The 27566-nt window shown below is 42.1% G+C and overlaps 1 protein-coding gene across 6 annotated transcripts; it reads right to left on the bottom strand.

The window, feature by feature from the left end:
• ADNP2 (ADNP homeobox 2) lies at positions 1–26467 on the bottom strand. 6 transcript variants are annotated; one of them, XM_050308520.1, is made up of 5 exons: positions 26343–26467; positions 20726–20882; positions 18971–19090; positions 14484–14573; positions 1–10608 (listed from the first exon to the last, which is right to left on the bottom strand). In XM_050308520.1, exons 2-5 carry the CDS (start codon positions 20759–20761, stop codon positions 7609–7611), a joined length of 3246 nt encoding a protein of 1081 aa, XP_050164477.1. In that variant the 5' UTR covers positions 20762–20882; positions 26343–26467; the 3' UTR covers positions 1–7608. The 6 variants fall into 6 exon arrangements, with proteins under 6 accessions (XP_050164477.1, XP_050164484.1, XP_050164467.1 ...); XM_050308527.1 differs by lacking the exon at positions 26343–26467 and adding an exon at positions 26089–26216; XM_050308510.1 differs by lacking the exon at positions 26343–26467 and adding an exon at positions 22667–25016.
• Between the last annotated feature and the right edge of the window lie 1099 nt (positions 26468–27566).

Here is a 27566-nt window from a genome sequence, read left to right as displayed (position 1 = left end):
TGGCTTTATGTAAATTTATTTCTTCCTGCAGATACCCATCAAAAAGTACTCAGGGCTGCCCCAAGAATGTAATTCTCCAGCACCTAAACTGGCATGTTGCTTTTGAATGCTTTTTGAGAAGGATATCTGACATCAAGGACAGGTATGGATGTATTAAAACTGTTGGGATGGAAACAAGTCAAATCCATAACGGTAATTTTTGTCACCAGTAATCTAAAAAGTTCATTTAACTGGGTACTTCAAGAGGCAAATCAGACATAGGCACATAACACACACATACTCTCAAGGTTTCAGCCTTTGAGAGCAAAGAAGTGAGTATTTTCTAAGATTTTTTAAGACAACCCTGGTTGTTCAAAGAACTTGTGTACAGACATGAAATCATCCTGATCAGCAGTAAATTCAGCATTACTGCCTCAGTTCAGAAGAGGGGAAAAAAGCAAATGAAGAAACCAAGTTGTAGCTGGAGATGCCACTGGAGAAGACCAGACAGGACAAGAGCACCTTAAACCTTCCACAGTGTTTGGCAGTGCCATGAGCCGCTGGACAGTGTGACTGTTCCTCAGAAAGGGCAGGATTACTGCCACTAACATCTCAACAATAACCAGCAGATGTCAGCACCATTTTTTCTCCTCTATCAGGGGCCTCCACAAGGGGAGGACTGGGAAGACGTTGGCTGAGGAGCCAAGGTGCAGGGACCGCATCCAGCCCCAGTTCACCACAGGACCATCCTGCCCCTTGCTGATCGCCATCAGGGCACGGTGCCCCTCGCCCCAGTTACAGCAATGTTATTTGTTTGAAGTGCAACCACCTTGGCACAACGTGTATAATCTCCAGTTGAAAACAAAAAGGATGTAAATTGAGGCAGGGATGTCTCAAGGCTGCACCTTGACTGGATGCCTAACCCCAACACCCTGCTTCTCCCTTGCAGCCCTCTGTGTGGATTCTGGGACTCCCAGCACTGGCTGCAGCACGAGCAGACTGTGCTTGCTCCAAACCCCCCCAGCTACGTGCACAGAGTCTCAGATTAAAACTGACTTTGTATTGCTCCCACCATTCTCCAGGCACGTTCCTCCAGGGAAGGTATCTCCTCAGAGATACCCTAACTTCTGGAGGCCTCAGACTGCACACCTCCAGCATTACAGAATGCAGCTCAGGCTGCCCAAGGACATGGGGTAGGTGAGGGAAAGCTGATTTATCATACAAGCAGAATAAAAAAAATAGTACATTTTTATTTAGTGGTATGGAAGGAAGGAAAAAATAGAAAAGGAAGAAAACACCCTTGCAAGGTTTACCACCTTGCTCAGGACTTGTCACCAACACAGTATTTGCATGACAATTTACCCCTCCTATTTCGGCTGGGTCTGCTTATAGGATTGTGTGAGTTCTTCTGTCTAAAACTGTCTGTGTAAATTTTTGCCCTCTTAATTCCTTTAAAAATCCACCTCCTTTCATCCACGGAGAAGGAACATGGCTGACCCCATCAGCTAAACATCTTCTAACAGTAAAGTCACTGTAATCAGAAGTTTTTGCGGCTGCAGATTTCCTGAAGAGAAGTCTGTATTTCTCAGCGTGATGCAAATACTCCAGCAAAACCACAACTAGATCTAACAATGTTCAAACACAAAGTAGTACAAAGCAGAAGTTATGCAAGTAACACAGATCTGGCAGAGAGTTACCACTTCTCTTCCACCTAATCCAAAAACCAGACAGAAAGGGGTAATTAAGTGCAGAACCCATGCAAAGACTTTCAGGTATTTCTATGAGCAGCTGATCTCATTGCCTTAAAGGGACAGGTGGTTTAGGGCAACAGAACCAGTAGGAAGCATCTGCTCTGAGAAAACGTCTTTTTTTTGGTTTGATTTTTTTTAATACATCTTTTTGCTAAACTCTGTTCCCCCAGGAACCTTGAACTATTAAGAGGATTTTATTGCTGCTGCTGCTGCTGCTGTTGTTCTGGGTCACCCCCTCCCCCCCAGATTAAAGCATTCAGAACTGTATGTGCAATTTTTAAAATACTTTTATTATATTATCTTAAAAATATTATATTTTATAAATATTTCACATTTTATTTCTTAGAAGAATATTTTTAATTAGAAGCCTCTGCTCCAAGCTTTCTAATATAGCCAGTAAAGAACACAAATGATGTAAGAAGAATCCAGTGGCAAAAGTCTCACTTGTGGAAGGACCTTTGCTCTGCCCAAGACTACACGGGCCCCTGGCAGCCCCAATCCCTTTGGTGCAGCAGCACCAGCCAGCCTGGTGTCGTGCTCAGAGGGGCTCTGGAGAGGCTCCCCCATGGCACTGCCCGTTCCCACAGCCCCCCAGCATCCAGAGACCCCAGATCCTATTCATATTCCTCACTTCTGCAGGGACCTGCTCAGACCTGCTACCAGTCAAGGTTTGGCTTAAGTAATGCCCTTGAGGAGACAGAGCTCTGAAAACCTTGTAATTCACTCCTTGGTCTCTAGAATAGTGTATGATGTCAGTCCTGTGGCAGATGGATGACACTGTGTCTATCTGATATGCAAATTATCTCATAAATTGTTAGGGACACTTGTCCTTCATGACCTGGAAATGATTTCACAACACAGGAAACAATGTCCTTACATGCCAAAGACAGTATCTCACAGAGGCTCCAACAGCATCCTTTCTGCATCACCTTTTCTAAGAGGTGATCTGCTGGCAAACCACGTGTGTGACAGCACAGCCAATAAACCCAGACCACAGGAGACTGTCCTCCACATCTCAGTGAAGGCTGGAAACCGCCAGGGTAACTTCTCACCCCTTTGACTGTTTTTCTGCAAAAACAACTAAAAATCTACAGTGCTTCTTTGTAATCTCTCTTCTGCTACATTCATTAATAGCACTTCACTGTGCTTGAGTTGGTGTCTTGGCATTTTTCCACCTATCCACAAGTGTGCATTCTTCTTCAGCTACTCGTACAGCAGCAGCCAGTTAGATGTCAGCCAGGTGAGAACCAGTGAGCAGCAGAGACAACAGCAGTGCCACCAGGAAGACTGCCCCCACCACCCCAAAAAACCCTGCCCTTTCATTCTCATGGATCTCTGCATGACACCATCATGCTGAATGCAGCTGCCTTACCTAATGTCACAGAGAGGTTCCTCAGCCTCACCCATGCAGCACGTGGTCAGCAACACTGCTTTACACACTTCTGGCTTTGTCCATAACTTAGCAACAGATTATAAACCAAACTGACACTGACTCTGACAATATAATTAAGCAGATCTTTCTCCAGACGTGTCCATGCCTGGTGGTTTTCCATCACACATGCGCACTGCCAGCTGTCCCATACCTGGCTTGCTTTATGCAGCTTGATGCATAAAACAACTACTGGCCTCAGTCTCCAAGGATGGCAAGAACTGCCAGCACTCCTGTTTAACGGACAAGCAGCCAAAATAAAATAAGAACAATACCCACAAAGATACTTGAGGTCTCTTCCCCTTATTACAAGCTACTTTTCAACACACTGCTAGGTAAAACACTGTGTTAATAAACCGTAGTTTATGTGGAATTTGAGGATGGGCACGTAGCCCACTTGAGTGTTCCTGATCCTTCTCACAAACACAGGGCAGCACTGAAGGCGCACACACACCAATAGACGCCTCCTCTTCCTCAGTATGCTAAACTGGACAAACGCAAAGCAAGAACTACATAATACATGTTTTGGTATCTGCTACCTAAGCAAAGAAGAGAAATGGACATCTGCGGTCTGTTTGTCACATCTGAAAGGACAAAATGAGATACGCAGGGACTAAAGCAAGGTGTTAAGACTTTAAATGCAGCACCACAAAGTTCTGCTTAATTCATGAATACCCTCAATTTATCGTTTTCACAGACATTTTGCAGAAGAGTAAGTGAAAATTCTCCTGAACTTTACAAAGTCCCAGGAATAATTTTCATTAACTCAGCTTTTTTTTTTGTCTCTCTTTTTTTTTCTCTTGCTATTAGACTGCAACTTTTTTCTCCATGTATCTGTACTTAGCAAGTATCAAGTGCTTTGCTACTTATCAAGTATCTTTAGTACAAAAGCCTGTCCACCATCAAGTCTGACAAATCAAGCTGCAGTAGACTTAATAGATTTACTGGATACTTTTGTTGAGAATTGCACACCCAAAATTATACCCAACACCTACCTAAATTAGACCCTGAGCTTTCTTGAACTTTAAGCACTGAAGGGGAAAAATACTGCATGCAGTGGTGAAGGTAGGCGCACTCTACACAAGAATACAGTACCAAAAGCCAATCACAAAGGTGTTTTGGTTATTGGTCCCTTACAAAATGGCAGTTTACCAAACAACATTAACTTAATTCCCAGCACACAGGCGTATACAGAAGAAACATGAAAAAGTCACATTATAATAATAAACTTTCCTACTACATATTGAAATAATAGGTCATCACACTATTTCACAGGCACAAAACTCATGCCACCACAACAAAATACTTCTCAGACATGGACACTTTTCCAGACCAATACGTTTCACAAGCAGAACACACGTAGGTTTGGTTTCCTTTCAGTCCCACAAGAACAACTACTTGCTACAATCATCCTGCAAACCAACCAGTATTCTTCCCAACTGGGCTTCTTTTACAGTGTACCAGAGAGCTTCATCCATATGCTTCAAGGGCTTGTATTCGCAAAGTCTGCTGCAGAGGGCAGATCCTTTGTTTTCCATTCCCAACAGCACATGCCATAAATATGAGGCCCTGTCCTTAGAGAACTGTCAGAGAGGTATCTACCACACTGCCCACATGGAGCCCCAGACAGGGACAACATATCTTCCCAGAGTTAACACTTTCTGACCAAATTACTTCACACATGAGAAGCCTACGGCAAAAAGCCTAATTTAGTTAAAGACACTGATTTTTATCTTGGCTGATTTCAAGTTCCTTGGTTTTCCTGAAAAACATGACCACACAGTGTTCTCAGTCACCATTTTTAAAATTCATCTGTTTTTTTTCTTTATTTCTACAGTACTCAATGAGAGCCAGAGCATTTAGTGATAGCAAATTACTACCAATATTTAAGAGAATCAGTCTCTAGGAAAATACGCAGCTATCAGTATCTGACATAATAAATTAAGATACTACTATAAAGCAATAAGGTCTACCTAAAGCACCTGGATTCAAGCTCTAGGTCTTACTTTCCTTTTGTCTCTTTCAATAGCCTTTTGCATCAAAAGAAACCTTCACATTAAGTTCTCCAAATGTATTAAAAGGAGGAAGGGAGAGGATAGGTAATCATTTGCACACATACCTAAGAGAAAGTTAGAAATCCGGTTTATTTAAAACTGTGAAATCAAAGTACAGTAAATAAAATGCTTAACATCAATATTGGATACCATGTAGGAAAACTCTGGTAAGACTGGACTGTTCCCTTGGTGCCTTGAGCATGGATGAACCCTGAAATGACTTCTCAGCTCCCTAGAGCCACACTGTTACAGCTAGAATCTTTCGCCATTCATGGTAAGCCTTTCCCAGATGCACACTGCCAAATTTCTCCATGCTGGAGTTTCACCAATACCAGTAGAACTACCCCAAGGATGTCAGAGCTCACAGGACCAAGGCTGTTAAGAGTGAGAATGAGTGCCTACATTTCAGAACTTCTATGGAGCATCCCTCTTCCTCACTCAAAGGCCTCTGGACAGTTTAATAAACTGTGCTGTGGTCAAATATTTTTAATGAGCTATTACTAGACTGTAAGAACACACTGTTTCTTAATCACTGGTCAGTTTTTGGGGTGGGGCATGTGGATGATCCCATTAATGGTGTTTATGTTTGTTTAACCCTGCTATTAAATTACTACATTTTTCCAAACAGCAGATCCTCTCTAAGTAACCATATGTTACACACACATTAAAACTCTCTGAAGGAATTGATATGAAAATATTAGGATTATATCCAAAATATAATTCCAAACAGCTTATAGAACCTCAGGTGGAAACTCACCAAGTTCTGCTAAAAATGTCACACCTGCTCAGAAACAGCGCTAAAACCATTCTTCATCTGCTTTTAAAACTATTGCATTGGCCAAAGTATGCTGACTACTTTAAAAAATAGAAATAAGCTTGTGCGTATCACCCCTTCCTTGTAACAAACACTGGCACAAGTGAACTCTTTTATCTTCTTCTGAGAAAGAAGGGTGGGAAGAGGGGGATGCAAAGGAGGAAGAAAAAATAAGTCACCTTACAGGTTATTTATTATGTAATTGGCTGTTAATTAAGAATGGAGGAACTCTTTGACAAGCCAGATGAAAACAAGTATATCCAGAAAGAAAGGACAGTACTCAACAAGGCCACCAGTTCGTGCTTCAACTCAAGTGAACCTTCCCAACAGCTTATCTGTGCTCTGTAACAGGGATGTTCCTTCACATTGAAGATAACTCTGTTTCTGTTTTATACTGTTCTGATGCTCTCTATAGGCCAATAAAAAACAATCACTACATGAATATCACTGGTTCAGGTACTCAACAGCTTAAAGTCTTGATGCTACCAATTAATCCAGTTTCAGCCTGTACAATTTCTCATCCAAGGGACTTCAACCCAGGGATCTAATTTGCTGGGGAAGAGGCTCTGCTCAGTTCCTACCTCATAAAACAGCACTTTAAAATAAAAGTCAGATTTTTCACCAAATTTTGGTGATATTTGGATAGGGTCTCTACAGGTAAGTGATGTGCACAGAAGTCATATGCTCCATGTATCAAAGCAACCTGACACTCTCCAAAGCAGCTTTGCTTTTTGAAAACAAAAATAAAACAAATGCTGCTACCAAGCCTAGAACAATAGCTACTTAAACAACCAGGCTTCAACACCAACAAAAAGAGTAAACACTTCTGGTTAGCAAGATCTGTTTAACAGATAATAACCATTTTAAGTCAGTTCATTATAACACGTCAGTAGGCACCCGCAAGCCCCTCAATCCTCACGTTAATACTCAGTAGAAACTACAAGTCACTAGACTTAAATGGCACAGGTATTTTGACTGAGGCGGCAAAAAAAAAAAAAAAAAGCCATTGCTACCAGTGCATTGGGAATTTGAAGGGGCAATGAATGTAAAGGCCGCAATCACTTCTTCAGAATCAGGAGGACTTAAAAATACGAATAATCACATACATGTTTTTCACATAGTTTACCTCGGTATTTTAACCAACATTACACATTTTATTATTGAGAGAAGATGACAACATCGCAGAAGAATAAAATAAAATTTGTTTTTAACAGGACAAGTGTTTTACTTGGTGGTAGAAAAAGTGTAAGGGGAGCCTGAAGGGGAAGAAAGGGAAATGAAGTGGAACAAAATAAAAAAAAAATTCACAAAAAAAAAACTCAAAAAACAAACCCCACAATACTACTCCAGAAAAAGTAAAATGCTAAAACAAATTCCAGATGTGTACGTCTGAAGGTTTTAGCTTTTTCAAATACACAGCTACGTGTGCCTTTCACAATAACAGTCACAACTGAACGATACTTTTTGTACTACTGCACCCTTCAACAGGCCAGTCTGCAAGTTAAAACAAATAATATAATAAACTGCTAAACTGGTAAGTATGCAATTATGGATTGCTTTTAGCTGTTAAAAAAAGCTTGTTTATGTATCTAATGGTTCATCATTTAATGGTTCATCATTTAAAATCAAACTGTGATTAACAGTTTTTAGTTCAGACATACTGAAACCCAGCAGCACAGATGGCTGGAGATTTTTTATCGCCTTCAAGCATTTATTCCTCATTTTTCCAAAGAATGATGCAACATCAATTTTCCACGCATATAGCAGCAAGGAAAGTAATTCCACCTCTTTTTTAGAAGGATATGGCCTCTCGTGAAAGTAGTCTGACAAGAACTGTTTTTGCGCCTCATACGAATTGTGATCATACTGATTAGGATCTACCGCCAGAAAGCGAAGATCCTCACTAGAAGGAAGTTTCCTCATCTCAGTCCTAATCTTTTGTCGTTTGAAAGGCACTACCCCTGAAATCATGTCTTTCTCTGAAGACAGAGCTATGCCAGTGCTTAAGCTCAGAGGCTGCTGTTCCTTATTCTTTTGGTCTTCTGCAACAAAGCAGGAATCCGATTGCCTTCTTTTCAGTATCAGAGAAACATGCTTTTCACCATTCAGAAACAGCAGCTCTTCCCTCTCGGTACGCTCAAGCTGCATCTTCAGGCTTGAGTTGGTGTCTTTGTCTTTGGGAGCACTTCTACAACGGAGCAAATGTACAGCAATAGCTGTTAGAGTCATATTTCCAGTGTACACACCACAACAGTGGATGCACTTGAAAGCAGGAGACTTTAAAATTGTATGTACAGTTGGCATTATATGATGCCTCTCTTTCAAATGCTTTTCATAGGTTTCTTTACCAGCAAACGTACCTAAGCAAAAGGGACAGGTAAACATTTTTCTGGTGCATCTCCTATTCACTTCTGCTGTCTGAGGTTTCACTTTGATGTAAACAGGGACAAGAATCGTTGAATTTATTCCAACAAGAACTGCCAATTGTACTTCTCTTTCACCCATGTCTTCATTTGGTAACACTGTATTGAAATCAAAGTGTGGAAACACTAGGTCACCCTGAGCATCATTAACCAGTTGAAATCCTCTGTTGCTGTAATTTGCATGCAACTGTTTTCTCCCATTGTGTCTGCTTTTGTTGTGCTCCACGAGGCTTTTTAAGTCATAGAAAGTACCTGTGCAAAATAAGCAAGATAAGCCATGCATGAAGAGATGTTTCATGAGCTCTTCCTCACAGAGAAAACATTTACAGGCGTAGCACCGGATCGCCTTTTCTGTCATCCTTAGAAAGGGCGCGCAAGCTGCCAGTTTGTCAGGTTCCGGGATATCTATTCTCACTTCGCGTGGTTTGTGGGCCACCTCCATGTGCACCTCGTAGACATTTGATGGGAAAAGCTCATTGCAAACAGGGCAAGTCTTCCACTGCTTGGCCTGCCTGACAGCCTGGCTTGTTTCAGGACCAGGTGGGGAGGCCTGTAAGGACACGTTCTCAGAGGTCAGAACCACGGGAGGGGAGGGTGCGCTGGCCGGAGACTGGGACAGCTGAGCCACCGACCCAGACTGCATGAGCTGGATGGGCACCTGCGGGGGCGCAACAGTTGCTACTCCACCGCCGGCAGGAACAGGCAAAGTAACTGAAACTGGGGCCAGCGTGTACGTAGGTATACCATTAACCTGCTTTCCAGTGGGAATCAACTGCCTCAGTATAGAGCCTGCAGTCAGAAAAGTTGCGTTTTGAGAAACCGGAGGTTGAACTGGCTGATTTACTGGGATAACTGCTGGGGCAACAGGTTGGTTAAGCTGAAGAAAGCCAGGTCCAACGGGCTGTCTGACAGGAACCACACCAGAGGCAACAGGCTGGTTAAGCTGGAGAACACCGGACCCAACTGTCTGCGTCACAGGAAAGACCCTAGGATCAATGGGTCTATTCATGTTCCCAAGCGACTGGTTGACAGAGAGAACTCCTGGAGGAACTGGTTGATTCACTGGGAGGACTCCTGGTACAACCGGCTGATTCACAGGGCCGACAGGCTGAGTAATAGGTAGCGTTCCAGCTGGAACTGGACCATTTATAGTACCAATGCGCTGATTAACAGGAAAGAGTCCGGGCCTGACAGGCTGATTAAGAGGAAGAACTGCAGGGGCCACAGTTCTATTTATGGTCCCAACAGAATGATTAAGAGGGAGCCCGTGAGAAACAATGATAGGCTGGGAAGGAGACGGTTGAATACTAATGTTGTTCTGACCTACAGGAGGATTGCTGGGTACAAGAGCGACGTGCGACGGCGTAACGACGGGAGCGGACGTTGTATGTGGAAGGCTACCAGAGGCACTTGGAACAGTCAGTGGTCCAACTGGGTTTTGAACTGCGTTTGGCTGCACCACACTCTGGTTTTGATTATTCTGTGGAAATGAAAGCTGGATGCAAGCTGGAGCTGTGATGGAACCTGCTGGGACGACAGCAGGTTCCATTACAGCTGCAGATGGAGCAGCCACTGTCACACCTTGGAGAGGCTTTGGAGCAATAGACATTTTTTTCACTGTTCCAGGTTTCTTAATATGTTCTGAAATCAGAGACCGAAGTTTGTTCTCTAGGTCTCGGTGTGTATCAGCTGTCAAGACATGATACATTAAAGAATCTGGGCTGTTTGCAGAAGCATTACACTTTTTACAGTAGTACTCAAGTGAATTTGCTGTGCTGTCATCAGATTTCTCACCAAAATATATACTTATTAAATTTTTAAAATGGTTCATCAGCACGTGCTTCTTCATATTGTAATATAAGGTGTCTGTGAACTGACATTTTAGACACGTGAAATTTATGATGTCAGTCCTAAATTGTTTCATGCCATCCAAAATGCTAACTGTGTAGTTCTGTATTCTTTTATTAGATGAATGAAACATCCGGATGTGTTTTCCCACTACTTTGGGATGAGAAGCAAATGCACATTTTGGGCAAGAAACCACCATCTCTTGGTCCATTTCATCCTCATGGTAACGATGCAAGTGATTCCTGAATGAAGTAAGCAATTTTGATGAGAACTTGCATAAGCTACAGCAGTACGGCTTTGTTCTGTATCTCTGCAAAGAAAAGAAAAACAACCACTTAGAAACTGCCGGTTCCTACATTGCTGTTATCTGTTTAAAAATATGTCTGCACCATCACCTGTCAAAAATGCCTTCACTGGACATATAGCATGTATCTTCTCAGTTTCTTCTGGTTTTGAAAAGCAGATTTAAAGACGACATACTTAAAGGGAGAAATATCTGTGCCCTTTTTGCTTCATTATAATGTATTGAGAAGCCTTAAGTGAGTTCATTTCTACTCCAGTTCAAAAGAAGTAATTCTGAAGCCCGTTTCCAAAGACGGGAATCACAGAACAAGCTAAGAAGAATTTGTGTGCCACCACAGACAGGAGGAATTAGGAGTTAGCAATTAGGAACAGCAGGTCTTCTAATATAACACTTTTAAAGTTTTATTTAGCTAAGGGCCTGCTCCCATCTACGAGAGAAGAGAGAACAGGCAGGGTCCTTTTTCTGTATTTCAATAGCCTACTCTTCCCTGAAAACTCTCCAGAAGTACCTTCCCAGCAAAGCCACAAAAGAGTAATTTTTTAAGAACATTCTTTTGGAGCTAAAATAACAATAGAAAGGAATAAAACCCCCTTTTATGAAAAAACAGCAATGACCTCTTTGTATTGTCTCATACTGACTGGACATCCCATCAGAGTAATTTTTTTCAGAGATTTCCTCTAAAACACTCAGTACAGAGCACACAGATTCTTCTCAGGAAAGTATTTTAACTGTACAAGAATATAACTATCTTCCACCAAGCAGTGGTTTGGTCCCTCAGTTCTGTATCACGTGATAGCATGACTTTTTGTATCTGTGTGAACATTATTTCTGAAAAGCTAGTATCCCTGTCAACCATTTTTTCTGATCAATTTCCTAGGAAGTTAACTCTGGCTGCTGCCAAAAACTACAGAATCACAGCAACATCCATGTGACAAATGTGCCCCCTCAGACATCTAGTGGAATCTCTCTGTTCCCTCTACGTGTGTTTTTCACCTCATTGATTTCTGCCCCTTATGAATCCAAAGGGAACAATCTGTGCTGCTAGTACAGCATCCAGCCTAGTTAGATCCCCCACATCCATCTCACTGACACCTTATGAAAAACAGTAACAAAATATGTGCAGGGTTTGCTTTTTTTTGTCATTTCATATAGCCATGGAGGTTATAGTCAGTCATCTACAGATAACAGATAGCCATCTTCTAGCAGTACTAGCAGAATGATCTTATAATAACCAAAATCTAAGCTCCAAATGCAAGGGACTGGGTCAGATAATGCCACTGGCTGGCTAAGGTTGCTAAAGAAGTACACTGCTAAGGTATCACTGAATTATCTTCTATTTATACTCTTTAGGTGTCTAATCCCAGTTGCTAGTAAACAGCATCAGAGCAAATTAGAAGATGCATCAATCTTACTTTTAAGGTATATTGCCTGGAGAAAGGCCACTGACACTAGTGAACTAATGAAGCATACACAACATCATTAAAAGATGCACCTTACTTCTGAAGAAGTTAGGTGACAGAGCTGACTGCTTACGTTAATTGGCTCTCCAAGGCTTAGAAAACCTTATATGTTTTAAAATATTGGGCCCTTTGACTCTTCAACTCCATCCCCCACCCCATTTTTGGTTTGGGTCTTTTTGTCCTCATAAACTTGTACCATAGTGTCAGTGTTTCCTTCCTGCAAAGTCTGAACAGTTGCTGTTAGATGCAATGAGAACACTCTAGAGGTAAGTGGTCCAACTGCTGAATTAATTTGCTGTTCTGCAGTAATGACGTTCCAACAAGTATCAAACAGCCCAGTGCTTGCATGCTGATAAATCTAGGGAAATACCTTCCATGTCTTCTTAGATAATTTGGGTTTTTTTCATGGAGGTAAAAATTATGAGACTTCAGCAAAAGAACAAAAAGAGACACCTTAGAAATAATTTTGCCAGCATGTTCTCCTTGCATACTCATCTGATCTGCCTTTTATGTTCATAGGTGCTACTACAGTCCACCAGTCTATCCCAGTTTTATAGAAAATTTGACAAAATAAGAATTTTAAGCCCCCTTAGGAAAAACAAAGCATATTAGAGATTAACCAATACAATCCTCAACTGTACAAAATGGAATCCAAAAAAAGGCTTATTAGAGATATCGAGGAAAATTTGATTAGTCCTACTCCAAAGAACATACTCCAGCACACATAACACCTTCCGCTGTGTAGTCTCACATTCCCCACTACCTAGAGATATGCTGAAAGACAGGACAGCCTCCAAGACCTCAAGTTCTTCCAGAATTGTTAATGTCTCCCTAAAAACAGTACTAATGCTGGAAACCACCAACTTCGTTTAAATAAGTATCTTCTCCAGCCTACTGAATTTCCAGTGTAGCTCATACAACTTATTTTCCCCTTAGGAACAGAACATCCTGAAGGACCACTTCTGCTCTCTGAAATCTAGGCAGCACGGTATGTGAATGATATATATCAAAGAACCATGACTGTCTAAAGAAAAGGGATAGGAGCAATTTAGTAACCAAAAGACACTGCTTGGCAAATCTGCTCCACAGCAACATATTACCAGCTCTGCACCGAATTTCATCAGCTCAGATTCCAATCTTGTTTTGGACAGATACAGACACAGCTGGTCATGCTGACTAGTCTGAGTCAGGACACATATTGCTCCCTTCTGGTAAGGGATCAGGTCTCTCTGCCTTGTCTCCCTCCAGACAATAGGGATGAAAGAAAATTCCCTCTCTGGTGCACTTTCATTTTCACTGAAATCATTTTGCCTAAAGCACTGGTGAAGGAAGACAAGCTTCACTCGGTCCATCTTCATCCTATTCTTCCCTATTTCATGTCTGAGAAGGAAGGGGAACCTCCCTTGCTCATCTAACACAGATCTCCCAACACTGAACTTCTTTTTTTAGTCAGAAGGTAGAGGAAAAGGCAAAAGAGACAAAATCAGTGAGACCAGAGCTCAGATAACATGCTGGCTGGGGCCAGCAGACCTGATAACAGAAGATGTTTTTTCATGTGCATAAAGAAGAAACAAAAAATGAGGGGGAAAAAGAGAAACCATCATAGCAATTAACAAGATTTATTCCACTTACTTAAACTAAAGGTAGTCTTTACTGGAGGTAACTGTAAGCCTTATCTGAAGTGGCATTAAGAGGCTAGACACAATGTGTCCCTAGTCACACAAAACATCACATTTGACTCTTTTATCCACAAAGTCATGTGAACAGATCAACCTCCAGTCTTAAATGTGTGAACACAACTTCAGGAAGGGAGAAATAGGAGACAAAGCAGACAAGAGTCCTGGCAGGTGGAGGGGGTCACTTTCTACTTAATGACAGCTTGGCCAAGACTGAGTGGCTTTGTTTGCTCAGCCTGTGTGCCAGGGGCTGCAACTTCGAAGCCTTAGTTTGTTTTAAAGATGGTAAAGGCATATGTTTTAAAAGCTGTTTCACATACACAAATCTGACTGGAAATAGTTTTCCACTGCCACCAATGATAATTTCAGCTTAATCCACTTGCATCTATGTAATCTCATTTTCACCCTTGCAACGAAACAAGAGCCATATTGTACATAAGATCATGTTAATACTACACATCAAATTAGGCTAAAAAAGCAAAACATTAGTGTGACATCTTAAATACTGATGCTCAAGGTTGTCTCCTTAACAACAAATGACGCAGTCCTTATAACCAGAAGCATAACAGGGAAAAACACAGGGAAAAATAAGATTATTCCCTGACTAACAGCACTTAGAGAACAAACTTTAAAGCTAATTTTTTTACCATAAAAAAACCTGTATTCCAATTTCTGAAAAATTACAAAATTCAGCAACTCCACATACATGCCTGCCCAGAATTTCTAACACAAATTTTATACATACCTTCCTTTTGCCCCCAGGTTCCCAAGGAGAGACATCACTCCATGAAGTGTTATAAAAGTAGCTTTCACCTGCATCAAAACTTTGAAGATTCTAAAAGAAAAATGAAAACAAGAAACAATCTGCTTTTGCAGTCTGTTTTGAATATAAAGAAATCCTCAACAGAAAATAAGGAAAAGTAAAAAAAAGAAAACCCACATAAAGAAAGTATGACTCAGAAATCCCCACAGTGTTCAGATATAGGTCCCAAAACTCAGTTAAAAGAAATTACTTCTTTGACCACTCTTTGATTTATTTTACCTCAAATATTTGTTCATATGACTGGCTGGTAATATAGCAGGAATTCTGAACATTTCATAGTTACTGAAATAATATAGGGAGTGAAAATATTTACACTTTAATTCCACTGCTTCCAGCCAAGTTCACAGCGAATACTGAAAGATATTTTCCCCCCTCTACTTTCCTCCACCTACATCTGTAATATTTCACCGCTTACTTCCATTTTTTAACTTACCACTATGCCTTACTTCGCAACATTTTAAATCTTCACAGCATTGCTACGCTTTTTTGGAAAAACAAAAGAAGCTTGTTTCCAACAGCTGCAGTACTTTTCCTCAAGCTGTAAAAGCAACAATATTACCATGTCTGGAACACTTGTGTCAAGGTAAGCAACTTTCCTTACAGCTTTCCTCTAATCAATCCCACCAGAGCAGTTCAAGTTCCTCAAGCCAAAGCCAGCTACTACGCTAAAAATCCTGAAATTCATCTTCCGTTTTCTGCAGCCTGCACATATCCAAACACAAACCTGACTTTAAAAAACCAACCAAACAAACAAAAAAACCAAACCACACACACCAAACTATATTCGTGTTTCCTAGGCATTTCTGAAGACCCCAGGCTAGCTCCAACAACAGATAAGAGGGCCTTAGATGAACCACAGGCTACAAATCCAGGCTTTACCCATAGAAAACAAGCATCGTTTCACCCCTCACATTCTCCTTCCCTTTCACAGACCCCTCTTCACTCCAAACTCTGCAGATACCTAGAGAGAACCAGATGTTTTCATCTCTACACCACACATCACTGGAACAGCAGAAGCAGATAATAAATACCATTTAAGATCAGATCACCTTACAAGAGGAGTGGAATCCATAAACCTAATAGTTTGAGGTAAAAAAAACCACCACGCAGTATTTAAACGAAATTTAGCAACAACAGAGGATATACTGAACAACAAAGAGAAACAAAGCCTTTAGCAATCAATGAAATATAGAATCCTACTTCATGCAGGCTCTGTTTGCGCTAGGCTCCTGTTCTTGCAAATATGAGCATTCCTTTGTGTTTAACAAATTACAGCAAGCCAGAACATCATGCCAGTGATAATTTGATTTAAATTACATTATCCAAGAATTTAAATAAATGTAGCTGAGTTTGCAATAAGCTTTCTAGCTTCTTCAACAGTCAAGTCTGCCTGATGAGAACACAGAAAAGCTCGAGGCAACAATAAACAAATCCGTTTCCATCTAATCAACACCTAGACACTGAATGAGTAATCTATTTGCCCTTCAGCCAAAAATTCTTATAAAAAAACCAGAAACACCTCAGGAAGAACTCTTGCATGGAACAAGAGTAATCCTAGAACCTCAGAGAACTATGTTTGATAGAGAAAATGAAGAGACTTGAGATTTATTAAGAATTCTTCAGCCAAATATGCTGGAGCAAATTACGCACTGTTTTCTTAAAGTTTATGGCTTATCTAAAACATGTTCTACTTCTGGTTTGAGGCTCCTAGACTTAAACACCAGATTCCCACAAGCCAAATGCATGTAATAATACACATCCAGATACTTTTGCTGAAACAGCTATTTCTTACAGAAAAATATTTACTGATAAATGTAACCATTCTTATCAATACAATTAGTCAAAGGTGCAAATGTCTATTGTGAACACTTGGTTTAAACAGAGGTCTGCTAACTTGTTATGCCCTTCCCACATTTCTCAAGTCTCCCACAGGAGGGGAGGAAAACAGATGGGAAAGGTAACAAGAAGGGAATAAAAAACCCCAGAGAAACCTAACTAATCCTGATGTATAGTGGGTATTTTTACGTTAAAGAGAAAAACATTTTTAAACTAAGAACTGTTCTCCCTTCTGTATTAAAACCATCACTGTTTTCCAGAATAAAAAGATAAAGAGCTTATAGTTTAAATGAAGACATAGAATAGAATCACAGAATGGTTTGAGTTGGAAGGGACCTTACAGATCATCTAGTTCCAGTCCCCCTGCTACGGGCAGGATGTCACTCACTGCACCGGGTTGCTCAGGGCCCCATCCAACCTGGCCTTGAACATTGCCAGGGATGGGGATCCACAGCTTTTCTGGGCAACTTGTGCCAGTGCCTCACCACCCTCTAAGTAAAGAATTTCTTTCTAACACCTAATCTAAACCCGCCCTCTTTCAAATTAAACCATTGTTTCCCCTTTTCCTGTTCCATCCTTCTGATCATCATCTTGGTCCTAAAAATCACAATATGCTAGAGAAGCTAAAACAGTTTATTAAAGGAAAACCTCTGACTTTACAATGTACTTAAACATTCTACTTGGAGTATCAAACTAGTAATCTAGCACAAAAGGCCCATGTTTCCTTCTGAGCAGCTAAAAATTAATTTGGTCCTTAAGCTACAGAGAGATACTAGTCATATGTGAAACTCTGTCACCTTCCTCACAAACTACTGTCTATTATCATGCCTAATTAGAACAGTGTAAGACCAATTTTAAGACCAGATGGAAAGTCACATTTTATCATATCATTTCATACCATTTCCTAAATTGTCACAAGGAGCCCAAAACTCAATCTCAACATTTGAGAAAACAAACAAGCTTTAGATACTTCTCAATAAACGGTCTTTAAAGTCCCTTCAAACCCAGGCCATTCTATGATTCTATTCTAATAAGACCTCACACACTCTATATTACCAAAAAAAAATACCATCATCATATGAGCCAAGTACAAATCAAACCCTAGAAACCGTTCTTCCTACTGCTAAACTTGTACCAAAACCAGCCCCAGATAACCTGAGGAAAAAAAAATCCCTGAAATTATGAACTTGGTTGAGGGAGAATTATTTGCAAAAAACCCTAAGATGGAATTTTTTTGGCCCAAATCTCATTGCTTTTTCCAAAACGGAAATGTTTGCTGGGTTTCCCACCACCACCATTGATTAAAAATTAAGCAAACCCAACAAAACACACACTAATGCACGCTACACCACCCACCCCCCAAAACCAATCAAATACAAAACACCTTATTCCTCATTCACCAATAAAGTCCATACTGCAATCAAAGAGACTGCAAGCATTTTCATAGTAAAAACCTGGCATCATCAACACATTTCTACTTCAAACAGTCAAGACAGACTCAGGTTCTGAGTTAGAGGTTTGATGACAAAATAATACATAATACAATAAAAACTGTAAGTAAATGGAAATTACTAGACATTACAATTTTCCCTGAGTTATTATGACATTTAGATACATCCAACACTGTCCAACTGCAGTAACCAAGAATGTTCCAAAATAAGTTATGCATGTGCAATTTTTTTTCCAATCATTTGCTTATACAGTTTCAAAAAAAAGAAACACCACAAAGTCACAACAGCACGCTTACAGAGTAATTAAACCTACTTTAGTTCCATCATACAGAAGCAAACTCTTGACTGTGGTCAAGGTGGAGTCATGAATAAAGAGACAGAACAGACTGTGCACCAGCTCACTGAAATACACTACTGTTTAGTTGCATTACTGCATTTGCCCTTTTCCTGGTATTAGGCTTGCCAATCTCCTGGTGAGCATCCCTCCTGATTGTCGCACAGAGTTTTCTCCAGGAAGGGGCAGCAATGGTACTAGGTTCATCTTAATCGTCCCAGTACACTTGCATATACTTCTAAAGATGCAAAACCAAACTACAGCTCAGTAAAACAATTTTGGTATTTTTCCCTGGTCACAAAGTTTAAAGGTCTGCAACAAGATTACTGGGTTTAATTGCCAGGCCCTTTTCAGAAACGAGGACAATTTGTATCTCTTCAGAGGCTTGCCCTTGATACTTGATGTCTTTGAGTAGACTCAAGCCCTCATCTGCATGTGATTTTTAAAAAATTGAAAAAAAGCTGCTGCATAGAACATAAATAACAGTTCCTTAGTCTGTGGTGTTTTTCTTGAAGCTGTACTGTTCCTTCTGTTTAAACATTCCTACCAGAGAATATGCAGCACTATCTATAACACATCCTGTTGAGAAATACATTTTCTTTCAATGCTGCATACTAACACACGAAATTCCTCCCCTGGCATATGATCAGTCACTAATGAGTAATTCTTGAAGTAAAGACCCCTCCATAAAGATCTGTGGCAGAGGAACATCCTATATACACTAGAAAGTGAAATATTTTTCAACGGTTTACATTTCAGATTGGTTTACATTCTTTCAAATGCTTTACCTTCAGCAATTCCCTGCAGTTGTCAAGCCCAAGATCCACAAGAATGTCCTTCACCTTTCTTCGAGCCTTCCTGACATTATCAAGATTTTGAACAGGAATTTGAAACATTTTGCACTTTTCCTGGGGAAAAAAACCAACAACGCAAACACGAAAAAAAAGTGACAGAATAATTGAACACAGGCACTTGAATTTAACAGTCTTAAAACACAAACTAAAATCCAAACCAACATGGAATAGAATCATTTATGTCGGAAAAGACGTCTAAGATCATTGAGTCCCACCGTTAACCCAGCACTGCCAAGTCTACCATTAAACTATGTCCCTCATCACCACACCTACATGTCTTTTAAATACCTCAGGGATGGGGACTGAACCACTTCCCTGGGCAGCCCATTCCAGTGCTTGGAAACCCTTTCTGTGAAGAAGTTCTTCTGATTATCCAACCTAAACCTCCCCTGGTGCGAGCTGAAGCTATTTCCTCTTGTCTTATCTCTTGCTCCTTGGAAGAAGAGATTGATCCTCTCCTGTCTACAATCTCCTTTCAGGTAGCTGTAGAGAGCAATAAGGTCTCCCCTGAGCCTCCTTTTCTCCAGGCTGAACAACCCCAGCTCTATCAGCCACTCCTCACAGGACTTCTGCTCCAGAGCCTTCACCAACTTCATCGTCCTTCTCTGGGCATGCTACTGCACCTCAGTGTCTTTCTTATAGTGAGGGGCCCAAAACTGAACACAGAATTCGAGGTGTGGCCTTACCAGTGCCAAGTACAGAGGGACAGTCTGGTCCTCCTGGCCACACTATTTCTGATACAGAAATGGGATTCATTAATATTTCCCAGTAGATCACTTAAAGGAAAGAGAATCTGAATTTTTTAAAAACTCCAAGTTTTTCTTTCAGATCTCCTTTTATCTACATGGCAGAAATACTTGCTTTGTGAGAGTGTTGTAAAAGAACATGAACACCACAATTTTATTAAGTTCTGTTCAGAAAATTACTGTCATCTCACCAGGCAGGAGAAATTCAACACCTTTCACCTTGAATGTGAGCATCAAGATGAGAAGTCTTTGATAAGTTGTTTTGCTGTCGTGTATGTACATGCTTAAAATATGATTGCTAGCAAAACCTAGATTTCCTGCACAAGGTTGTAAAGTAATCAGGTATCCCCATGGGCTTAGATTTAGAAGTATGTGCCTTTGTCAATTGCGTCAACTGCTTCCTGGATGCCAGCAAAATGCAATTTAGACTGAGATTTAAGAAACTAAAACGGGCACAGAATACAAAAGAACTACCCTGCACTGAAAAAGGTCACTGGGAGTTTCTCAGGTATTTGGTTCTTAAATAGCTGGCAGATGATCCAGGAGCATTTACAACATCTTAGTCCTTATTTCTAAATAATTCATCCATCCAGGACAAGTCTGAACAAGAAAAAAAAAAAAAAAAAAAAAAGAAAATCCCCAAACAGCACTTCATCCCTGTCAAGTCTCAAATATCCTGAAAAGCTATACTTCACTACAAAAAGCAAGATCGTTGTTAACAGAAAATCTTTACCTCACATGACAAGATTTTCCTGTAAACGGCTGCAAAATCCCCTTGCACATAAGACACTAGTTACAAGCTAAGCCTCAATAACCCCCACACATGCAAACCCCACAAAAATTATGAAAAAGGTTTTTACTCTGTAAACTCCCCAAACCTTAATTTATGTATAAAACATAAAATTGAGGGGGTTTGTAATCAAAATTCAAACAACTCACATACTATTCTTCTCTTCTTCTCCCTCAAAAGGAAAGGCATGTAGAGAGAAGCGGAGAGGGAACCCCATTTGATGGACGCTTGTCTTGTTTTCTAATGTTTTCCATCAGCAAGAAGTCCAGAAGACATTCTGATACCATTGGGGTGGGTGTAGAACGGGACCCTATAAATAATGGAATAAATCAGAGTAACTGATCTGGCATTCTAATTAAGTCCAAGGAGTAAAAATAGGACACAAAATCATCTTTAAAGTGAAGTCCACTGAGAATTTGCATAGTCTCTGGTCAAAGCTTTATGATCAGTCCCTCTGTGATAGAAGGTTAAGGCACATCAACCCCGTGGTCCGCTGCAGGTAACAAAAGAGCTGGCTGGACTTCACCATGCTCAGATCAGCCAGAAGATGTGGTTCAGTAAATTGGGCACCACAGGAAACCATTCCTCCATCTCAGTCCTTCAACTGATGCTACTGAAGAAGGTGAAGCAAACTTTTCTTGAGGCATGTCTAGCTCATAGAACAAAACCACTAGTCTACAAAGACCATGTAGTACACAACATCCATGTAACTCAAGTTTTCTTAACCAGTAATCTTTCTGAGATGGAAACTATTAATCCAGAAGAAAGAAAGAAAAACACACACACACCAAAAAAGAAACCTGATACAAATTAGTTATTTTCCAGTTTTCAAGTAGTTGGTCTTCAATCCAAAGGCCACCATGTGCAATCACGTGCAAGGTTATTCAGTTGGTATTTAAACAACCTGCTTGGGAGTAGGGCCCTTAAGTTACTCATCTAACACCGGAATCACAGAATGGTTTGGGTTGGAAGTGACCTTAAAAATCATCCAGTTCCAATCCTCTGCCATGGTCAGGGATACCTTCCACTAGACCAGGCTGCTCAAAGCCCCATCCAGCCTGGCCTTGAACGCTGCCAGGGATGGGGCATCCACAGCTTCTCCGGACAGCCTGCTCCAGTAGCTCACCACCTTCGCAGTTAAGAATTTCTTCCTAATATCTAATCTAAAATCTACCCTCTTAGGATTCCTTCTATCCATTAGACCATCAATGCCCCATCACAAAGGTCACAAAATCTCAACCTTCTAAGCTTATTCCCTCAAGCCCTCATTTTAATTCCCTGATTACTATGCAGTTTATTATCCATAATCTTTTACTACTAATTTGCTTTTCTTATATTTTGGATATTTTTCATGCCTTAAGTTGCATTTTGGTTCCATGAATAACTACCATTTGTTGGTACACATCCCATTCTTAGCCAGCAAATTCAACATGAAAGAACTACAGTAAAACTAAACCAGAGTTACTCTAGCCCGAGTCTTAATCCTTCTACTGTACTGCCTACTGAGAAGATAAATTTATCCTTAACTACTTTTAACTGTTGTTCCCAAATAAACTGATAACCCATTTAGTTTTCACAGTCAGTACCATTTCATAAACAGAACCAAGACAAGTTAGTAGCATAATAAAAGAATTAATTTTAGCAGTTGGTGTCTCAAATCCAGTTGTAAAAAATCTGTTCAACTCTTGCTCAGGCCTTTTACACATCAATCTATTCTGTATTTGCTGCTTCTTAGGAGAAGACCTCCATAATGATGCAACAAACGGAAGTTTTATGCAACTCTACAGGTTCCATTCATTTCTACAACATTTGTTACCACAAACTGTAACATCTAAATACATTCAGCTTTTCAGCAAAGATCGCAAATACAACTCTTTCCTTCCAGTAGTACTGCAGTATTTTAAGGCTAGCCTAAACAACAAGGTAACAGAATCTCTGTAGTCAGTCACTAGTCTGCCAAGTGCCATCTTCTGTTATTTCTCCTCATTAACAAAAAAAAGCAAAAATACTAGCATTTCACCTCTTCAAAGTGAGAAGTCGCCACAAAGTGGAAAGTTCCTATTTCTCCTACTCCTTAGAACAATACTCACTCACCTTGGAAAGGACCTCAAAAGGATATCCAGTCCAGCCTCCTGTAAGCAGGCTCAGCCATCAGCTGTAATCAGAGCACTCCATTTTGGCCAGTCAGGTCCTGAAAAACCTCCAGACAGAGGTTTGACAGCCTCTCTGGCAACCTCTCCCAGTGACAGCCTGTGCTCAGGCTGTGAGAGCTTTTTTCCTTACATCAAATCAGCACCACTTTTGTTTGTGTTCCTACGGAAAGCAGGCATTTGCAAGCAAATTAAATACAGACTTGGTATGGGTTGGAGTAAGGAAAATGCACAAATATGCCCTCAGTGTGCAAGCAAAAACTTCCAGCAACAACCAGTAAACTAGATAATCGGGCATTTCTAGAGTATTCAGGAAAAGAGGTAGCTACAAAGAAACCCTGTAAAGAAGACCCACAAGAAGGTGGCTGCAACAGAACCTTTTTTAGACACCAGATAATCCACACTGAAGCCAGATCTCCAGATGTGTTCCTAGGAAGCTGGGTTTCACTAGTCCGTTGCTCACAGAGTTGCTTATAGTAGGGAAATTATGAAAGGCTTATGGTATTTTGTCCTTTCATATTATCTGCCTTGGACATTGAATCATTCTTAGTTTTTATACGTTTTATCTAGTAACTGTCACTAGTAACTGCGAAAGAGATTTTTAAAAAGACTTTGGTCTTTATAAAGGCTTACAGGTTTTGGGACATTTGGGTGGGAATATTTATAAAGGTTTGTTTATCACCTTGTATTTCAGCAGTAATCAGAATTGACAAGCACCAATAAAGAATTATTTTCATTTCAGTAAAGTCATTAGAAGTTGATAGTATTAGTTGAGAAAACAGTAAAAACTACTTTACTCCTGAAAATTAAATGAGAGCACGTGATCTACTATTTCTAAGGATCTAAAGCATAGGAGCACTTGGTAGCAAAGAGAGCAGACAGGAGGACATTGAGAAACTGCCTAGAATAATGTGAGTTCAGCTTGGCCATGTGGAGTTTTACTTTCATCAATTTTGTTTTGTTTCTGATAAGCTTACAAGTCCTACAAGAGGTCACACCTGGGTATCTGCTTGACCACATATTACATGGTGGGTTCCACTTCCTGGACTCTTATCTGTGCCTTCTGAGAGAGACCAAACCGGATTTACGAGTATGGCGGCACCATCAAAGCTTATCCAGCCTATGGAGGGAGAGGGAAGAAATGCTTATAGCTTCCTAGCAACTTCTCTAGGTGTTTTAATAGCTTTGGGAGACATGATGCCTGGAAAGAAAAACAGTCAATTTATTAGGACAGATACTGTCCTTGTTTATTATTGTAAATTAAAATATATCTTTTTAAAAAATAACATGAGCAGTTCTGGTCAATAACATAATTCCTCTTTATCATCTTAAATTCCAATTTCTATCCAAGTGCAATGCGATAGAACTCTCAGGCTAAAAATATTGAACTTTTCTTTGTGCAACTAAAGAAGAAACCTTTGGGGGTCTGGAATCATAGAACTCTTTTTAAAGTCACAATAATTTTGCTGTTCTCATGGTTATAAATCACATACCCGCTGAAAAGGTCACCTAGCCCAACACAAAGACAGCCATCATTCAACAGTTGCTTACACAAGGAAGAGCAATAAGCCATGTGATTACAAAGATAAAGATACGGCACACCAACCTGCATCTTGCCTAACAAGTCAAATCAAAATGAGTTTAGATCCCTAATGTTACCTGCCGCGGTTTAAATAACTATTGTGATGGTTCATTAACACACGATCAAATCCCTGTTATCCAAGACAAGTCAGAAGAAGGGACAATACCATTCAAACACATGGAGCCTTCCTAAAGCATTAACTCACACAACACTTTGACTTACTTGCAAGTCCCTTCTGCGCACTAGCCAGAACTTTAACCCAGCAGGATCCAAGTGCATCCAAGGTGACCTGAGCATGTGCATGGAGCCTACTCAAATCCTGCAAGACTCATCAGACCCATGTGCATGAGAGCAGAAGAGTCACACACCAAGCCCAGCTACTCTAGGAGGAAGTACAACTGCGTTTGTACTGCAATAGTCAGTTTGGTATGACCCAAAGACTTCGCACTTCACAAATGCCCAGGACAGTCCATAGCACAGATAATACAAAACCTTAATGATTCAGCAGCGGGACAAGAAGTGAAAAAAAACCAAGGCTGTGCAACAGGTTTCAGCAGAGGAACTGAAGTGTTCAAACACAAGCCAGTTCTGCCAGTGTTCAGTAGGATTTAACCCAAATCAAGGAGCTCCCAATGGAAAAACATAAGGTATTACAAAACTCTGTGGGCTCTTCCTTGTTTCTGAAGATATATTTGAATTTGCTATAATTTGGGGGGGTGGGTGGGGGGGGGTTGTTGTTTTCTCACAAAACTTTCATGAAACGAATCATAGAAATTAAAGGTCTTCTTACAGTTTATAATATACCTTATTTTTTACCCACAGATATTGTGCTAAAGAAATGCCCTTTTCCTGATCTAAATTTAACAGAAAGTTTATTAAAAGCAGCACTAGGATTTCTAGATTATAGAGTACATATCCCAAGAGTGAGTCTTTACAAGCACTTCATTTTAAGTCTTTACAGTTTTTAGGGGATCAAACACTTATTTTTGACAACAGAAAACTGTTAAGAACAACCACCAATTCCTCCCCAACAATGTACATGTCAGAACTTTATCAGCTGTGAGTTGTTCGTAATTCTGACCCTACAGAACAATGAACCGCTGCAGCAGGAGTCAAGTGCGTGCCTTTGACTTTGTTTACAAACCAGGACAATTGAAACTCCCCATTACCTGCCCTCGAGCACAAGGCAAGCACATCTAAATGGTTTTCATGGTTTGCATTATGCGGGCTATGTTTGTATACATTATTCATGAACTTTTTCTTTGTTTTTAAATGCACGAATTGCTGAGGTACCACAAGGATGGTCAACGTAATTTCGCATCCCGCTGCCTTCTGCCATTAAACGATCCCATTAACTGATGGTGAAGTGCTGATTCCGCACGCATGCCCTTCCCACCATCCAAGCTAACACTTCTGCTACAAACTGCTTCAAATTACAACAATCCACTAGAAGTAATTAAAACTACTCGTCCACAGCCTTCGAGACAACCTATTCAGCCCGTTCCTCACACACACCCTATCGCTGAAGTGCGGGCTGGAATTAGCAAACAAAAAGCGAAGCAGCCGCTCACGGCGAGGCACCGGGGAGGCCACATCGCCTCCCTCGATGGCCGATGGGGCCACTCCACACCACGGCGGGGGCTGCGGGGCAGGGAAAGTGACCGTCCGGTCTCGTCGCTGCGGGCGAAGCCGCTCCGCGTTCGCAGCTCCCGCCGCGCCGAGAGGGCGCAGCCCCCGGGCGCTCCCCGCCTTCCGCCCCGCCCCGCCGCGCCCGCCGCACGTACCCGGCCGGGCTGCAGGGGGAGCCCCCGCCGCTCCTCCTCCCGAGCTGTGCTCCTGCTCCTCCTCCTCCTGCTGCTGCTCGCCTCCCGCCGCGCCGCCGTCCCGCACGGCCGCCGCCCGCTGCTCAGGGCTGCGGCTCTGCCCCCGGCCCTGCCCCCGGCTCTGCCCGTGCCGCCGCGCCCCCGCCCGCCGCGCCGCGCCCGCCGCCCCGCCCCGCGGCCCCGCCTCCTCCGCCGCCGCCGCCCGCCGCGCTCACCGCACGCCCCGCCAGGGCGGCGGCACCGCCGGAGCCCCGCTCGGCGCTCCGCTCAGCGCCCGCCCCCCGCGCCTCCGCCCGCGCCGCATCGGCCGCCAGAAAGAGAAAATGGCGCTCGATTTGTCCCAGGAAGTGACGTCGGGGCTCATTTGCATGCCAGGGGGACAGCCAATGGGAAGAGACTGGGGCAGCGCTCCCATTGGCTGCCCGGAGGAGCTGGGCGCGGCCGTGGGCGGGGCCTCTTGAGGGGGCGGGCCCCGCGTGCAGCGCTCACCTGCGTCCGCAAGGGGCAGCACTGAGCGCTCTCGCGAGATCCGTGACGTCAGCATGGAGTGGGAGGGGCCTGCTGACCCCGTGCCCAGCACACGAGGCCGCCACGTGCGGGTCCATTCCCGCTGCCCCGCTTCCAGGGAGTGATGGGCGAAGCCTGGATCGCATCTGCTGGAGGCCCCTCCCAGCCATCCCAGCCCACGGGGCGAGGCGATGCCTGGCTGCCAGGCTCCCCATTGGCGGAGGCTCCTGCAGGGCGTGGCTCATTGATCAGCTAATGTAGTTCTTACTCCTTCCTTGATGGCAGATGGTTTTTTGGTCAACACGAGATGGAAACTGGGCCTCTCAATTTAGGAAGGATGTTGAGGTACTGGAACGTGTCCAAAGGACGACAAGGCTGGTTGCTGGAACACAAGTCCTATGAGGAGAGGCTGAGGGAGCTGGGGTTGTTCAGCCTGGAGAAGTGAAGGCTCAGGGGAGACTTCACTTTCTACAACTCCTTGAAAGGAGGTTTTAGCCACCTGTGGGTCGGTCTCTTCTCCCAGGCAACCAGCAGTAGGACAAGAGGACACAGTCTTAAGCTATGCCAGGGGAGGTTTAGGTTGGACATTAGGAGGAAGTTCTTTACAGAGAGAGTGATTGAACATTGGAATGGGCTGCCCAGGCAGGTGGCACAGTCACCGTTCCTGGAGGTATTTAAGAAGAGACTGGGTGTGGCACTGAGTGCCGTGGTCTGGTTGACAAGGTGGTGTTAGGTCAGAGGTTGGACTTGATGATCTCAGAGGTCTTTTCCAACCTGGTTGATTCTGTGATTCTGTGAAACAGAACCAATCCCCTGTGCTGGTGGGTAACAGCTGTACCACAGGGACCAAGACAACCAGCCAAGACAAAGTCAGCAGCGTGGCTCTCCAACCCCGATGCACCTGGTGTGGCTCTTTGGTTGGAACAGGCAGG

This window comes from Myiozetetes cayanensis, unplaced genomic scaffold (genome assembly GCF_022539395.1).
Source record: "Myiozetetes cayanensis isolate MyiCay16 unplaced genomic scaffold, myiCay2020 scf1, whole genome shotgun sequence".
Lineage (NCBI taxonomy): Eukaryota > Metazoa > Chordata > Aves > Passeriformes > Tyrannidae > Myiozetetes > Myiozetetes cayanensis.
Note: the sequence above shows the minus strand (reverse complement) of the source record. Positions and strands in the feature narration are given on the sequence as shown.